The sequence below is a fragment of the Rhinolophus hipposideros genome, assembly GCF_964194185.1.
Source record: "Rhinolophus hipposideros genome assembly, contig: HAP1_SCAFFOLD_173, whole genome shotgun sequence".
Taxonomy (NCBI): domain Eukaryota; kingdom Metazoa; phylum Chordata; class Mammalia; order Chiroptera; family Rhinolophidae; genus Rhinolophus; species Rhinolophus hipposideros.
In genome coordinates this window covers 52902-69737 of record NW_027668831.1, presented here as the reverse complement: position 1 = coordinate 69737, position 16836 = coordinate 52902, and the positions used below count along the sequence as shown (strand labels likewise).

General features: G+C 39.5%; 2 protein-coding genes across 2 annotated transcripts in view; both read left to right on the top strand.

Annotated features, from left to right (window-relative positions):
• LOC308495753 (uncharacterized protein) overlaps window positions 1-12382 on the top strand; it is a 45304-nt gene extending 32922 nt beyond the window's left edge. The window contains exon 9 of the mRNA XM_081080727.1: window positions 10164-12382. Within this exon, the coding sequence (XP_080936853.1) occupies window positions 10164-10331 (168 nt within the window). The 3' untranslated portion in view covers window positions 10332-12382. The remainder of the gene's footprint in view (window positions 1-10163) is intronic.
• LOC308495754 (ankyrin repeat domain-containing protein 26-like) overlaps window positions 11539-16836 on the top strand; it is a gene marked incomplete at its 3' end in the record, with an annotated part of 39212 nt that continues 33914 nt past the window's right edge. Inside the window, exons 1-3 of the mRNA XM_081080728.1 lie at window positions 11539-12747; window positions 14409-14585; window positions 15253-15286. Coding sequence (XP_080936854.1) covers window positions 12720-12747; window positions 14409-14585; window positions 15253-15286 — 239 coding nt within the window. The remainder of the gene's footprint in view (window positions 12748-14408; window positions 14586-15252; window positions 15287-16836) is intronic.

Here is a 16836-nt window from a genome sequence, read left to right as displayed (position 1 = left end):
TTTTAATATATTCTTCAGTTTAAAGTCTATTTTGTCAGATATAAGTATTGCAACTCCAGCTTTTTTCTCATTTCTGTTTGCATGAAATATCTTACTCCAAGCCGTCACTTTCAGCCTGTGTGTGTCTTTTGATCTGAGGTGAGTCTCTTGTATACAGCATATACAAGGGTCTTGCTTTCTTATCCACTCAGCCACCCTATGTCTCTTGATTGGAGCATATAATCCGTTTGCATTTAAAGTGATTATTGATAGGTACATAGTTATTGCCATTTTTAAATTTGTCGTTAGATTGTTTTCATCTTTCTTCTGTTTACAGAAGCCCTTTTAATATTTCCTGCGATGCTGCCTTAGTGGTAATAAATTCCTTTAGCTTATTCTTTTCTGGGAAGCTCTTTATCTCTCCTTCAATTTTAAATGATAGCCTTGCTGGATAAAGCAATCTAGGTTGTAGGCCCTTGTTTTTCATCATTGTGAGTACCTCCTGCCCCTCCCTCCTGGCCTGCAATGTTTCTGTAGAAAAGTCATTTGATAGTCTTACAGGAGTTCCCTTGTATTTAACTTGCTATCTTTCTCTTGCTGCTTTTAGGATTCTGTCTTTGTCTTTAATCTTTACTGTGTTAACTGTAATGTGTCTTGGTGTGGGCCTGTTTGGGTTTATCCTGGTTGGAACTCTCTGCACTTCCTGGAGTTATACGTCGGTTTCCTTCACCAGGTTAGGGAAGTTTTCAGACATTATAACTTCAAATATGTTCTCGATCCCTTGCTTCCTTTCTTCACCTTCTGGTATTCCTGTGATGCGCATGTTGTTGCGCTTGATGTTATCCCAGAGGACTCTTAAGCCATTTTCGTTGTTTTTTACTCTTTTTTCTTTTTGTTGTTCCATGTGGGTGATCTCTGCTGACTTGTCTTCATGTCGCTGATTCGATCCTCTGCTTCATCTAGCCTGCTGTAATTCCTTCAAATGGGTTCTTTATTTCAGTTATTGTATTCCTTAGTTCTAACTGGTTGTTCATTATGATTTCTCCATCCTTCTTTATGTCGTCACTAAACCCCTTCAGTATTCTTATCATCAGTGTTCTGAACTCTGTCTCTGACAGGTTGGTTACCTGTATTTCATTTGGTTCCAATTCTGGAGGTTTCTTCTGTTCTTTTATTTGGGACATGTTTCTTTGTTTCCCCATTCTGGCTGACTCTCTGTGTTTGCTTTGATGTATTAGGTAGGTCCCTTATGGGTCTTTGTTTTTATTGGTTATCTTACGTAGTATGCGTCCTTTATATTTGACTTGCATGACTTCCTTCTTCTCCTCTGCGTGTGCACCAAAGGTGACTCTCGTTTTGTGTATATTGTCCTGTTAAAGTTGATCTTTAATTGCTTTTGGCTGGTCAGTAGGTGGGATTGACTCCTAGGCTGCCTAGTTGTGAATCTTGGCTCTGCCCACAGTGGTAGTTCTGCTGAGTGAGGGTTGACTGCTCACATGAGGCTTGGCCCCTATGGGCTCTTGTGCCTGTAGAGAATTCCTTCTGGGTGTGTCACTTGTAGGTCAAACCCGATAATACTCTAACTTGGTCTGGAGTCGGCCTCAGGGTGTTTTGAATCTTGTGCCTCTTGAGCTGGGCCCTGGTATAGAGCAATTTCAGAACAAAGCAAATCACCCAGCACAACAGCAACACCAACAGCAAAGAAAAAACAAATACACCCATGTAAAAACAACTGATAACCCACACTCAACACCGGCAAAAATATCAAAAATACACAAACAAAACAAAACAAAAAAAGCAGCGTCAGTCTTTGCTTAAGCCTACCAAGTAATCTCCAGGTTGTCCTCTCCTGTACCAAAGAGTCCTCTGCGTCTTGGGCAGGCAGAGACGCTCACCTGGTGCCCAGAGTGACCCTGGGACGGCAGTTTTAGATGTGTGGTGCCATAAATTCTGGATGTCAGTTTTTACAAAGTCAGTGCATTTTCCTCTCTTGCCTGCACATATGCGCACTGAGAGTAACACAGCCAGCCCTGTGCCCAGGTCTCCTGAGTCTTAGGGTACTTCTTCCCTATGTGTGTGTGGAGGGCAGGAGATTTCTGAGTTGATGAAAGCCCAGAGCTGCGTCTGCCGCCTACTGCTGATCCCTGGGAGTGCCTCCGCAGTTGTAATTGCCCTGCCCTAGGCAGGCCAGAAAAGGTGAGAGCTGGAGATGGAGGAGTCTTCTCTCTCCCAACCCAGTAGCGTCACACTCTTCCCAGCCTCTTCCCTGAGTCAGAGCTGCAAACCGGGTCCTCCCAGATCCTGAGTGCTCTGACTCCTCTGTAAACTGACACTGCTCTTCAGCTCAGGGGCCAGCGTGAGTCTCTGGAAAGGCAGGGGTAGGATTGGGAGAGTGGGCGGAGGGGCCCAGGTGTGTTGATCATGTCCTTTGTCCGACCTAGGGCCCAGCTGGAGGTCTCAGCTGAGGTGACTGCCTCAAATGCTGGATATGCTGCTCTCTTGGCAGGAGAGATCAGCTGTGGGATGCAGGGAAAGAGCCTATGTCTTGGCTCTTGTGGTCTCTGTTCTGTCCTGGGATCCTCTGTGTCTCCACAGCCGCAGATGCGGGCTGAGGTCGCCACTCCGCCCCCTTCTGTCTTCCCCTGCTCGCCCAATTTGCCCACCTTCAAGTAATCCTCGAACGAGTCTCTTACCTTTTCTGTGTGATGAGCAGAGTCCATTGACCTGGTCAAAGAAGAAATAAGAGGATAGATCAAAAGATACATAGAAGAGTGCTGCCATTCCTATGATGTCACTCTTCGCTGCTGCCATTCCTATGATGTCACTCTTCGCTGCTGCCATTCCTATGATGTCACTCTTCTGTGTATCTTTTGATCTATCCTCTTATTTCTTCTTTGACCAGGTCGTTCTTTAAAAGTATGTTGTTTAATCTCTATGTATTAGTGGTTTTTCCTGCTTTCTTTTTGCAGTTGATATCCAATTTCAAAGCCTTGTGATCAGAGAATATGTTTGGTATGATTTCAGTCTTCTTAAATTTGCTGAGGCTAGTTTTATGTCCCAATAGATGATTTATCTTTGAGAATGTTCCATGTACACTCGAAAAGAATGTTTAGTCTGATGTTTTAGGATGAAGTGCTCTATAAATGTCAATTATGTCTAGTTCATCTAATGTGTCATTTAGGGCTGCTATTTATTTATTTATTTTGTTTGAATGATCTATCCATAGCTGTCAATGATGTATTTAAGTCCCCTAGTATAATTGTGTTTTGGTCAATTTCTCCCTTTAGTTCTGTTAGTAGTTTCTTGGTATATCTTGGTGCTCCCTGATTGGGGGCAGAAATATTGATGACTGTTATGTCTTCTTGTTGTATAGTCCCCTTCATCACTATGAAATGTCCATCTTTGTCTCTTGTTACCTTTTTTATCCTGAAGTCTGTTTCATCTGATATCAATCAGTATGGTTACACCTGACTTTCTCTGGATACCATTTGCTTGGAGTGTCAATTTCCATCCTTTCACGTTGAGTCTATGTTTGTCCTTGTAGCTGAGATGTGCCTCTTGGAGGCAGCATATGGTTGGGTTTCGTTTTTTGATCCAATCAGCTACTCTGTGCCTTTCTATTGGTGAGTTCAATCCATTTACATTTGGGGTGATTATTGATATGTGAGGATTTCCTATCATTCTATCTTTTCTTTTCTGGTAAGACTGTGTCTCCATTGTTTCTTTGCCTTTTCGTTGTTGTCTCTTATTTCTATGTGGTGGTATTCTATGATTTTTCCCTCTGTTTCTTCTTTTATTACATTATGTATTTCAGTTCTGGATTTTTTTTGAGTGGTTACCATTAAGTTTATGTAAAAGAAAGTTTGATATTTAGAGTATTCCATTTTCTTCAGCATGCTTACTTTCTCCATTCCCATTTTCCGGTTCAGACCTTTACTCTCCCCACTTTTATGTTTTGGTTGCCACAAATTGTCCCTGTTGATGGTGGTCGAATAGCCTCCTTCAGCATTTCTTGTAGTGTAGGTCGTGTATTAGAAAATTCTCTCAGCTTCTGTATGTCTGGAAAGGTCTTTATTTCTCCTTCATATCTAAAAGATGTTTTTGCTGGATATATTATTCTTGGCTCATCATTTCTCTCTTTCAATAGTTTGAATATTTGGTTCCACTCCCTCCTGCCTCGTAGAGTTTCTGCTAAAGAAATCTGATGACAATCTAATGGGCTTTCCTTTGTAGGTTACCATCTTCTTTTCCCTGGCTGCCTTGAGGATTCTTTCTTTGTCATTGATTTTTGACAGCTTCAATATAATGTGCCTTGGAGAAGGCCTGTTGGGGTTGAGATAATTAGGTGTTCCATTTGTTTGTTGGATTTAAGGATCCAGTTCTTTCCATAAGTTTGGGAAGTTCTTATCGACTACTTGTTCGCATATATTCTCTGTTCCCTTCTCTCTTTCTTCCCCTTCTGGTATGCCCATTATTCTTATATTGCTCTTTCTGATGGAGTCAGAAAGTTCTTGTAGAGTTCTTTCATTTCTTTTAAGTCTCAAGTCTCTTTCTTCTTCCATCCCTGTGATTTCCAGATTTCTAGCTTCGATGTCACCGATTCTTTCCTCCATCTGGTCAACTCTACGACCTAAACTGGCTGTTTCATTTGTCATTTCTTTTGATTTCTTAATCTCCAGAAATTCTATTTGGTTCTTTTTTAAAATTTCAGTCTCTTTTGTAAAATACTCATTTTGTTCTTGATTATGTTTCTGAATTCATTAAACTGCCTGTCTGTGTTTTCTTGCATCTCATTGAGTTTTTTCAGAACTGTAATCTTGAATTCTCTGTCATTTAAGTCACATATTTCCATATCTTTAAGTTTATTTTCTGGAGACTTTTCAATTTCTTTCTGAGCTGTGTTGTTGCCATGGCTATTCATGGCAATTGATGATTTATTATTTCTCTTCCTAGACATCTATAGGAGTGGGTTGTGCAACAGGTTGATAGAAAGAGGTCTTTCTTTTGCTTTCCAGTAGGTTTTGGGATAATGTTTTATTTTCTGTGCGACTGCAGCCGTTTGTTCTGTCTCACACTGTAGTGTTATGTTTTCTGTGCGCTATTCCGGCTTCTCACACAGTGGTGGGATTCCCTGGAAGGCGGGCGTCTCCTCTGTGAACAGTTCGCTGGGGTCACAAGGCCCTGCCTCCGTGGGGAAATGCGGAGAACTTCTGAAGTTCCAAAGCTCTTCCTGCACCAGATTCAGAGCCCCTGCATTTCAGCAGTTCTGTTTATTCCTGCAGGGGTCCACCCAGATAGGTGGGGACAGGGGTGGCACCGGTGGGTTGTGAGAGATGGCCCAGAGCAATGGTGGTGACAACCACCTCAGCGGGTCCTGCTTCCACAGCTCCCTCCTCTTTGCTGGAAGTACTTGGGCTGTGAGTCCTTGACTGCAGACCACAGTTCTCAGAACTGCAAATATTCTGTTCTTTTGATCTGACACTGCTACTGTTCTGCTTCTAGCACTGGGCAGGTGGGGGCGGGTCGAGCTCTGGGAGGGTTGGGAGGGGGCAGCTAGTCTCAGTGTCTGAGTCTTCCATTCTTTACTCTGCAGTGAGGGCTTACCACTGTTTTCATCCTTCTTCCCTCAGTCTTTGCTCTGAGGTCTCTGCCATTAACGTTGGGTTCAGCTGTGTTATATGCTGTCCTCTCAGCCCTGTGGGCCATAAGCGGAGCCCTAGTAGCACGAGTTCTTTCCTCTTCTGTAGCTGTACTAGTTCCGGGACTCAGGGAGCTCGGAGCACTAAGCTAGGTCTGGGTCCTGAGCCTGCATGGCCCCGTCTCCGCACTTCTCCCTTCTCTCCTCCACCGCTCGAGCAATTTGTCCACCTGTAGGCTATTGCAGTAGTACGCCCCTTAGTCTAGCCGGTCTGCTGCACAGGGAGTCCTTTGTGGAGTGATAGTTGTTCAACTTGTTGTAAATTCCAGGGAAGATTTCAAGAGGCACACCTCACACTGCCATTTTCACGACATCACTCTTTCTTTTTTCCCCTTAACTTTAGGAAGTATTGAACATGGTGACTGAAAAAAAGAAGGGGCTGGGAAATACATAGTGATAGTTAAATTTTATTGGGAGGTTTCCCACAGTGATGGAGCTATGCAATTTGGTTAAGGGTAAGGAATCTTAATGTGACTTTTACATTACATCAGTGGGTCTTTTATAATACTCGTGCCTACGTGAAATCTGTAATGGATTCATTTACTTATTGTAATAGTCATGAAATCTTCCTGATACATTTCAGTTTTTAAAACTATGTAGCATGTAATATATAGTTTTTATTTTATTACACTTTGTATTTTGGTATCACATAGTTGGTAGGCGTGAGTGTTTTCTCTATGTTTTTTTTTTCTTTTTTTAAGTTATATTCAGTTGACATTCAATATTATTTTATATTAGTTTCAGGTATTCTGGGTTCATCATTTAGACTAAAATAATAGAAACTTTGAAAATTTAGAACTCAAGTTCTCTATCTCAAAACCCATATTACAAAGGGATTCCACTATGTCCTCAATCATTACATTATGAATATATTTAACTGTCTTCATCTAATTGAAGAGTACATGTTTTGCTTAAAATAATAACTAATTTTAGAAGCAGAGGTTCTTAAACCATATACTAAAATGTCAAATTTCAGAAGGTTTTTAGTTTCGCTTCTTAAATGTAAAATTTTTCATTTCTGTTATAGTTGACATTCCATGATGTCAGCCTCAAGTATACAGCATAGTGGGTAGGCATTTATATAATGTGTAAACTGGTACCCCGATTAGTGTGGTATCCCTGACACCGTACTTAGTTATTACAATGTTATTTACTGTATTCTCTGTGCTGTGCTTGACATCTTCATGACTATTTTATAACTGCCACTTTGTACTTCTTAATCCTTTTTCCATTTCAAGCATTCCCCCAACAATTCTCGAACCGGGCAACGATCAGTTAGTTCTCTGCATCTATAAGTTTGTTTCTCTTTTCTATGTTCATTTATTTTTTATTTTTTGCATATCACCAATACGTGAAATCAGGTGGTATTTGTCTTTCTCTATCTGACTTTTATCACTTAGAATAATACCCTCTAGGCCCACACATGTCACAAACGATAAGTACTTATTGTTTATTACAGACAAGTAGTATTTTGTTATATATATGTCCCACTTCTTCTTTATCCAAGATGATGGATCCTTTGGTTACTTTCTTATCTGGACTATTGAAAATAATGCGGCAACAACCATAGAAATGCATATTGCTTTTCAAATTAGTGTTTTGTGTTTCTGTGGAGGAAAACCCAGAAGAGGGACTGCTGTGCCACATGGTACTTCTATTTCTAAATTTTTGAGGAACTTCCATATTGTTTTCCATTGTCTGCTTGGATTTGCAGTCTCACCAACAGTGCACAAGGACTCTTTTCTTCACATCCTCAACAACACTTGTTGCTTGTTGATTCATGGATGATGGCCATTCTGACAGTTGTGAGGTGGTAGCTCATTGTGTTTTTAATTTGCATTGCTCTGATGATTAGTGACACGGAGCATGTTTTCGTATGTTTCTTGGCTATCTGTGTGACCTCTTTGGAGAAAAGTCTATTCAGGTACTCTTCTCATTTTGTAATCGCATTGTTTGTCTTTTGGTGTTAAGGTTTATGAGTTCCTTATATGTTTTGGATGTCAACCCTTTATCAAATATATCATTGGCAAATATCTTCTCCATTCACCCGCTCGTGACTTCATGTTGTTGTTGGTTTCCTTTGCTGTGCAGAAATTTTGTAGTTTGATTGTCGTGTATATGGGTCTTGCATTCTTAACCATTCAGCTACCTTATGTCCTTTCTGGAGCATTTAATCTATTTACATTTAAAGTAATTATTTGTAGGTACATAGTTATTGGCATTTTATTATTCACTTTTCTTCTCCTCCTCCTGCTCTTCCTCCTGCTCTTTTTCCGTCTTCTCCTCCTTCTCTTCCTCCTCCTCCTCCTACTTCTCCTCCTCCTTTTTTTTCTAGTCGTGGTTTTACATTTCTTGTAATAGTGGTTTCCTGGGGCTGAACTGCATCACCTCCTTTTTCTCTGGCAAGCTCTTTACCTCTCGTTTGATTCTAAATGAGAGCCTTGCCGGATACAGTGCTCTTGGTTGTAAATTATTGCGTTTCATCACATTTCTATATTTCTTGCCCATTCCTCTGGCCTTCAGATTTACTTTTGAGAGATCACCTGACAGTCTTATGCGAGCTCCCTTGTATATAACTAACTGCTTTTCTCTTGCTGGTTTTAATATTCTCTCTGTGTCTTTACCTTTTGGCGTTTTAATTCTGGTATGTCTTGGTGTGGGCCTGTTTGACTTTATTTTGTTTGGAACTCTCTGTGTTTCCTACACTTGTGTTTCCTTCAACACGTTAGGGAAGATTTCCGTCATTATTTACTCAAATAGGTTTTCAATTCCTTTCTGTCTCTCTCTTCTCCTTTTGATAGCCCTACGAGTTCTGTTACACTTTATCTTGTCCCAGAAGTCCCTTAAAGTATTCTCTCTCTCTTTTTTTTTTACTCATAATCATTTTTCATATCTTTTTCTTCTGTTCTGATTGTGTGTTTTCTGCTATCTTGTCTTCCAAATCACTGATTTGAACGTCTGCCTCAACCAAATCTGGTGCCGATTCCATCTATTAATTACTCTTTTCAGATGTTGTATTTTTCATAGTTGAGTTTTGTTAATGATTTCCATGTCCATTTTTTATGTTTGCTGTCTCGGTTGAAGTGTTACAACGTTTATCTATTTTTCCCCAAAGTTCACTGAGCGTCCTTAGAAGTAGTATTTTGAACTCTGTGTCTGGTAGATAGCTTGTGTCCATTAGTTCTTGTGTTTAGTTCTTTCTCTAGAGTTTTTTCCTGGTCTTTCGTTAGAGAAATGTTTCTTTCTGTCTTCTTTTTTCACTGCATCTTTATTGTTGTTTCTCTGTATTCTGTAGATTGCTAATTCTCCTCATCTTGACAGTATTGCCTTACATACCAGGTGTCGCATGGGGCCCAGTGGTACAGTCTCCCCGGTCACCTGAGCCGGGTGCTCCAGAAGCTCGTGTGGGTGGTGTGTGCCCTCCTGTTGTACTTGAGCCTTATTGCTGTTGGCACATCTGGGTGTGGAATTGACCCTCAGGACGACTGGCTGTGACTACAGTAGATGAACCTTTGTGTGTGGGCTGACCCCACAGAGTGAGATCGGCTGTAGCAGGGCTCCGGTGTCTGCTCAGTCCATGGCTTGGGCGTGTCATTTGTGAAGCTAATTTGGTGATGTTCTGGTGTCACTTGAAGCTGGTCCAAGGTGTGTTGGATTTGGGGCCTCTTGGGAGGGGCTGTGGGGCAGGCCCAGGTCAGCTGCTGCTTGTGCCCAACCGGGAGCCACCTAGGGGAAGCTACAAAGTGACCTGCTATGGATAGCTGCGTTTGTGAGTTTGTAGGCACCTGCGAGGCGCTATGTTGTGAAGCAAGACAGGCTGATGGATAGGATCCTAGAAAGAAACGGAAGTCCTCAATATCATAAATTGCAGCCCGAGTGGCTGTTGTAAACTAGAATTGTGATGATGCAACACCTCTGCTTCCTGAGTGACTCCCCATTACGTGAGTGTAGAATTCATCTGCTAGCATGACATGCGCCTTCTTTGATTTGGTTCTGATTCTGCAGTTGTCTCTCCATCCCTTTCTCAGAGTTCCAGGCTAACCCCATTCTTCTTCTGCCCTCACCTACAATATGTTATTTTATACGCAGGCTTTTGCGCCCGCTGCCCTTTCTGGACTCTCCTTCATGGTTTCCCTCAGTACCTCGTATGTCTTTCAAGATGCTGCCCTATTTTTGCAGCATCTGGTACAACTGATTGTTGTTTCTTTTGTGCCCGTACTCTACTTTCTTCATCTGAGGTGTAGAACTGGAGAGTGGTACTTTCCTTTCTGATTGTTTTCACGAATTGTAATATATCGACCCCTACTAGAATATAGGACAAAATCTTTCATTTCTATTTCCAGCTTCCCCTGGGTCTATGCCTATGATTCGATGGCTACGATAGCGGTTTGTTGTCTTACTGACAGAAGGACTGAGTGAGCGAGTGAACGAGTAAATGAATATGATGTTTGCTGAAGTTGGGTTTTTCTTTTCTTTTTTTTAATAGAAAGAAGCAACCAAGCCGGCAACTGGAAAAAGAGAAAATGGTGTGGATATTATTGAAAGTGCTCCACAAGAGCAAACAAAAACTGATATCTTGACTTGTGTTGATGGAGCATACCAAAATAATACAAGTGATAATTTAGTGACTATCTATGAATTCTTTCTAGCTTAAGTGCTGCTATACACAAATCTAACACGTGTAGATCCAACTGTGATTTTCATTTCTTATAAGCATTTCTTCCTATCTTTTTTGCAAAAGTATCCCCACTACTAACAACTGCTTCTTCTTGCAAATGCTTCGGCCCCCCGAAATTCTTTTCTGCTATTACTTTTATGGAAATATTTTTGAATGTGTATTTAAAATTCGTAGTGATATATGTTCATATTAATGTTCTGTGACTACATTTTATAGTTAAAATATCAGCATTAAGATTCGGAAAAGGAGCTGTGAAATCATGTTGGGATTCTGAGGTACTGTCATTTTTTATCATTATTATTTTAAATATCACCATTCAGTGATGTTAAAACGTAAAAGGTATGCTTTGACTATACTTTCTCACCTCTGCATTTCCCCACCTAAATTATTTTCTTATGGTTTAGCCTATAATTAATAAAATACATATGTGCTTAATATAATGAGACAGCGTAGTACAATTCTGCTAACTTGCAAGGTTCACTTAAGGCGGTCGGTGTAGAATAGTATAAAACAAGAAGGCTTCCAAGTCATAAGGAATCAGTTGGGTTCTGAAGTTAAGTTCACCTAAAAGCTAAAGCATTATTCCAGCTTGAAGTATGTCCAAATGCATGATTCTGTGGTTTTTATGGTTGTGTAAATGTCCTAATGAGATTCAGAAAGAAAGAATTTGGAATTTAGGGTTTTTTATACCTTGGAACTTGAAAAGATAATGCCTGCTATATGCAAGTATTATTGTATTTGTATTCTGCAATAGATCTGCAAGGAACTTTTCCAGGGAAGGAAGAGCATTGTTAATAGTAATACTATGTAGGATCATACTAACAACAATCGGCCGAGTGCTGCTTTAATACACAACAACTGCCCTGTTCAGTTAAAATAGCATGCATTGAGTATCTTGATGGCAACCATGCTTGTAGTAATAGAAGTACAAAGTAATGATGAGCCAATGTGAGATGACAGCTGTGAAAAGAGAGAGGAGGAGTGTGATCTTCTGATATAGGCAACTGCTGCCTACTGGTGTAGACACTGTGTTTGAAGATAAGAACACACTAGAACCCTGGATAGGTCACTTACTAGCTGTGGGATCTGGGGGAAACTTCTTTTTAATCTGTTGGATGTCAGTGACCTCATTCATCATAAAGGTACTTATGCCTACCTTTCAGGGTGTGAAATGAACTAATGTGGTAACAAATGTGAAAACACTTTGCGAAGTGTAAAGGGAGCTATAGAAATGTAAAATCAATGATCACAGTGGGCGGTAGTGACTTACCAAATGGTGGGGACACTTTTTGTAAACCTGAAGGACAATCAAATGGCAGTAGTGTCAAGAATAGAGTGGAAAAGTTAGAAGGGGCATGTGGATTTCTAATCTGGGGGATGCTAAACTTCAGGAGACTGTGATAGGCGATACCCTGTTGATGTGTAGTGTTTCGGTACTTGAGGCTCTGTTGGTGTGAGCTCAGTGTTTTGACCTGAAGTAAATGTCTGTGTGGGATACTGCCACGTGAAGCATGAGAAGGAGCCAGTCATTTGAAGGTCTAGGAGCGAAACCTGCTGGGCAGGGACAGCAATGGATCGTGTGGGTTCATCATTTTATTCTAGTGTCTTGGAATGGTCAGGAAGCAGGAAGAGGGCTAACCAGCATCAAACCATTTTTATATTTGTTGTTTGTGTGGAAAAGAAATAAACTGTGCATGGCAGATGCCCGGTATATTTGAGATGGTTAGTAAATAAATGTTCTTATCTTTTCCTGATTAGAATTTATTAAACTTTTTTGAAAAGTTGCATAACTATATATAATGTTTTTCCTATTGTTTATTTAAATATAATTTAACAAAAAGCTTTTCTTACAACTTTGTCATTCTATTTAATCATTTTTCCTATCAAAATTTTTATCAAATAAGAGTTTGGTTTTTCCAAGCTCTTGTTGACCTAGATGAAGTAGGTTCTAAAATGTTCTGTTTACACTCAACAGGACATACACCAAGGTTTCTTACCATGTCAAGCAAGTATCTTGTTTTAACACTAAAAAAACAAACAAACAAAAAGAATGTATCATTAGAAATATTTCAAGTTATAGGAAATACACTTTTCAAGGTATTAGTTCGGTGCAAGAGTAATTGCGGTTTACAACGTTTAAAAAAAATTGCACAAACTGCACTATCACTTGTACCAAACTAATATTTGCTTAAATACATATTTTTCAAAAAGTCCTTTTCTTGGAGATTATAACATTAATATTGTTATCCTGAATTGTTAACTAGAGATTGCATGAAGTGTCCATTAGTTACTAATCATGTTGTTTCCTAACCCCTTCAGCCGAGCATTGAAGTGGAAGATCCTGTTCCGTACAAACCTATAGGAATGGACGATGTGCAACCCTTCAGACCAGGTACACTTTGTAATACCAATTTAATTTTGGGAAGGAGTACGCAAGGACATGTGACATGCTTGCAGTCTTCTCTTCCTCATTCCTTTTTTTTTGTTACAAATTTAATGGAAGGATTTGACATAAATAACGTGATGTCATTGTTAGTATCGGTGTTTGATGAAAAGGTATTCACAGGAATAAGAAAATGAGATTTTAAAACGGTGACTTCACTAAGATAGTTCTCCGTTTGTTCGATACCCTAAATGTCCCAGTTTGGAATCCCTGTACTTAATACGGGTTACCAATGATCACACTGGAAGATTTTTCCAGCGTTTTCAAATGGTCATTTGAATTTTAACATTTACCCAAGTAATCTCCAGTTGCTACCATGACAATTCTTTTTAACTTTACTTCCTCTTAGTGTTGTAACACTGATGGTCTTAAAACCAGATGTTCTGCTGAGCAGACACTGGCTATGTGTGTACGTGCGCCTATGGTGTCTTCGATTATTAAAAATGGGAGAAGTAATTAATGGTAATGAATATTTGGTAGACACAATCTTTGAAAATAACAATTCTGAAGCTTTTGTGCCTTGGGATGCTTTTATGCTATTAAAAATTATTGAGAATTCCAAAGAATATTTTTAAGTCGGTAGTCTCCATAGATAGTTACAATATTGGAAATAAAAACTGAACAATTTAAAATAGGAGCACACACAGTCATGCATTCCGTGAGCCATTGGAGCTACGACCCAGTAACCATAGAGCTATGATGTCACCATCAGAGCTGTGATATCACGGCTGTGGAAAGCTCTACTGTACACTTAGAAGAGAATGAGAGTGAAAATGGCAAATGACATTCAGTCTTTCTGTGAAAATAGCTTTGACCTTTTCGGGCCCCTCGACTGACAGACCTTGGGACTTCACGGATTCTCACATGACATTGGAAACCACCGTTTTAAATGATGTACGGGCTTCCTGGATGTGAAGTGATAAAAGAGGCTTTAAAGCTTCACTTCTACAATTGTGTTTTTCTTTCACTTGTCTTAAAAAGTTTTAAGCTGAGAATATTGTTTAAAAAAACAAAAGGAAAATACTTTTGTTATATATTCATTTTCTGTCTCATGGTACCCTGTACTCTTTGGAGCTCATGGGGACCTCGTTTGATCCCATTTTTCCTTGTAAACAATAAGGTCGCCCAGGACTGTAATTTGTCATGTGAATATCTGTTTATCTAAGGCTTAAAAATGAATTCTGAAGATATTGGGGTATTTAGAAAAGACCATTTTCTTGTAATAAGTAGTTTCTTATTTGGAATTGTACCATTCAATGAAAGTTTTTTAAATCCATGTTTGTCACACATATTTAAAATTAAGATAAGCGGTTAGACATAACTTTTGATAATGACAAAAAATGTCACACACAGCACCATGTTAAGTAATAAGAAGAAAAGCTTTAATTGGAACCACATTATATAACAGAAATTGCTGAGTGACAATAGTTAATTCAACTTAACTTACGTGAATGGCAAGTATAGGACACCTAAAATAAAATGAGCTCTGAAGGAGTAGAGTGTTTGGGAGAAAGGAGGACGTGGGACTGCTTCTCTGAAGAAGGAAGTTTTACAATATGGTCAACTTTGTGTTATTTTTACCTCCTCATAAACGAAAATTTTATTTTCAGATTTTTCCAGCTGGGATTCTACTTCTTTGACTTTCAATCATGGAACTTGTCAAATATCCGGGGATTCGAAATTTGGTGATAAAAGGCCATTTGCCACACACTCAATGAGACCTCTGTCAGCACCCACAGAGTTTGGACAGATGCCCGTAATAGACAAACGAAAGACGCAGGTTGTAGGTGTGTTCCTCTTACATAATTCTTCCCTCCATGAATTGTGTGAATCACAGCTACAAGAAAACAGAGAAAGCAAAGAAGGAAATAAAAAAAACAGAAAGAGTTCAACCCTAGCCCACCTCTGTGTAGGTTGATCGTAGTTATGAATTTCCTATAGTCATTTTGTAGCAAAATCTGCTTTATGTTTACGCAACTCACAGCCAAATGGAATAAGTTTTAGCAAGACATTGGCATTCTTCCTCAATCAGAGTAACATAAGGAAATAAGAAAGGGAATAAGGAGAAAGGGTGAATCCATTTAGACTAGTATTTCACGTACCCTGGGGAGTATATATGCATACATGCACACATATATAGGTACATATGTATATATGTGTATATATATATATATATATATATATATATATATATATCTGTGTATATGTGTATGTATATAAATATATAAATATAAATATACACACACACACACACACACAGATATACAGCAGAGGAAGTAAAAGTTCTTCATGTATTAATTGCCCACCAGTTGTATCAGTAACATTCACTCTACTATAGTCTTCAGGGGTGTTCCCAAACAAATATTTTTACATCACTTGAATCTGACGCTTTCAAAGTTCTGTGTTTTTCTATTGTGTATTTACAATGTATTTGAATTTTTTTTCTTTTAACAGTGGATGAGTGTTCTCAATGCGACCCTGCAAGCAGGTAGGATTTTATGGATTTCTAAAATTGCATGTTAACTAAGAGACTGCGGAGAGAAGCCAGTAAGCTTTAATGAGTGTTCTGCTCTGGGCTAGACCCTATACTATGTGCCTAACATTGGTTATCCCAGGTCGTCGGCACAGTAGATTTGCAAAGTAGCTGTGCTGTTCGGCCGTTTTTATTCATTAGAGGAGTGTGGTTCCAGGAGGTGGATTAATTGACACTTGGTTCCATAGTTACCAAGTGGCTGACCCGTGATGTGACCTTCAGCCTGCTTGGCTTCCCAAGTCCGTTCTCTTGTCCCTCAGCCTGTACTGAGAAGTGCCTGGACAGGTCTGGATTCAAGATTCAGGTGCACGTCAGGTGGCCTCAGAGAGTCCCGTTTAGTGATGCCTTAATGCTGATTTAGAAGTTTCCTATCAAGCCCAGTTAGCCCAAGCTTTTGTCTTAATGTACTTGACAATTGCAGCAGTCACGAGAACCTTGTTTTCACCATCAGTGTTGAGGGCAGATGTCAGTTCGCTGTGGCCACAGAACCACAGGTTGTACATAAGCAAGACCTAATCAGATAAATGTTTTCAGGTATAATGCGATGTACCCTTCTTGGGACGAATTGTTGTTCTGTAAGTGAAGATCATCTATGTATAGACTGTTGTGCTAATTCAGCACAAATTGAGAGGATATTTCTAATTGACTTCTCTACTTACTGACTCCTCAGACTGTGTTTTCCTTCTGGCTAATACCTTTACCTTGTTCTAGGAAGTTTTTTCTCTTTTTCCAGAGTCTTTCTTCCTTCTTCCATGACTTTTCTTGATTTTTTACCTTTTTCTCTGCTTTACTCGGGGTAGTTTTGTTGCTGTTGTTGTGTTATTTTTTTCCACTTCTGCCAGCTAAGTATTCTCCATTTTTCTTGACAGAATCAAAAGTACATAGAATTCCAGGTGTTGAATGAATGTTATCAATTAATTATTCAAAACACCCCCTAGTACTTCATGCTGCCATTAATGTTTTGGTCAAGTGGTTGATCACATGAGGAGTTTGAACTGTAAGAGATTGAAGTGACTTCTTTGAGTACAGTGAGTGATGAAATGAGATTAGTATAGGTTTCTAAGCCCAGTACACTTCCTTCTTTATCATCCTTTGGGTGAGTGTTTTAATTATGGAAAGCTCTAGTGAATGCAATGGAAGAGGCTAAGAATGGAATTAGCAGGGGAATCTACATTTCAAGAGGAACAACACAGGTTGGGATAGGAATAAGGCTCTTAGAGCAGAGATTAGATAGAGATCAGATGAGGGAAAAGAGATCAGAATGGGAGGGTATGACAAGGTAAAGAGAAATTACAGGAAGGAAGGACACAGGATGTTGGTAGTTGTCTAAAAAAGCAGATTAAAATAAGGGGCTCAAGGGCGTCCTGCCTGAACAGGTTGCTGCTGTTTTGTTTGTTGAATTGGAGGAACCAGCAAAATTTAAGGTTTGTATGAAAACATATTAAACCTTTGAGCCTCTGGAAACATTCTCTTTATAGCAAGTAGGAATGTGGTATCATCCACCT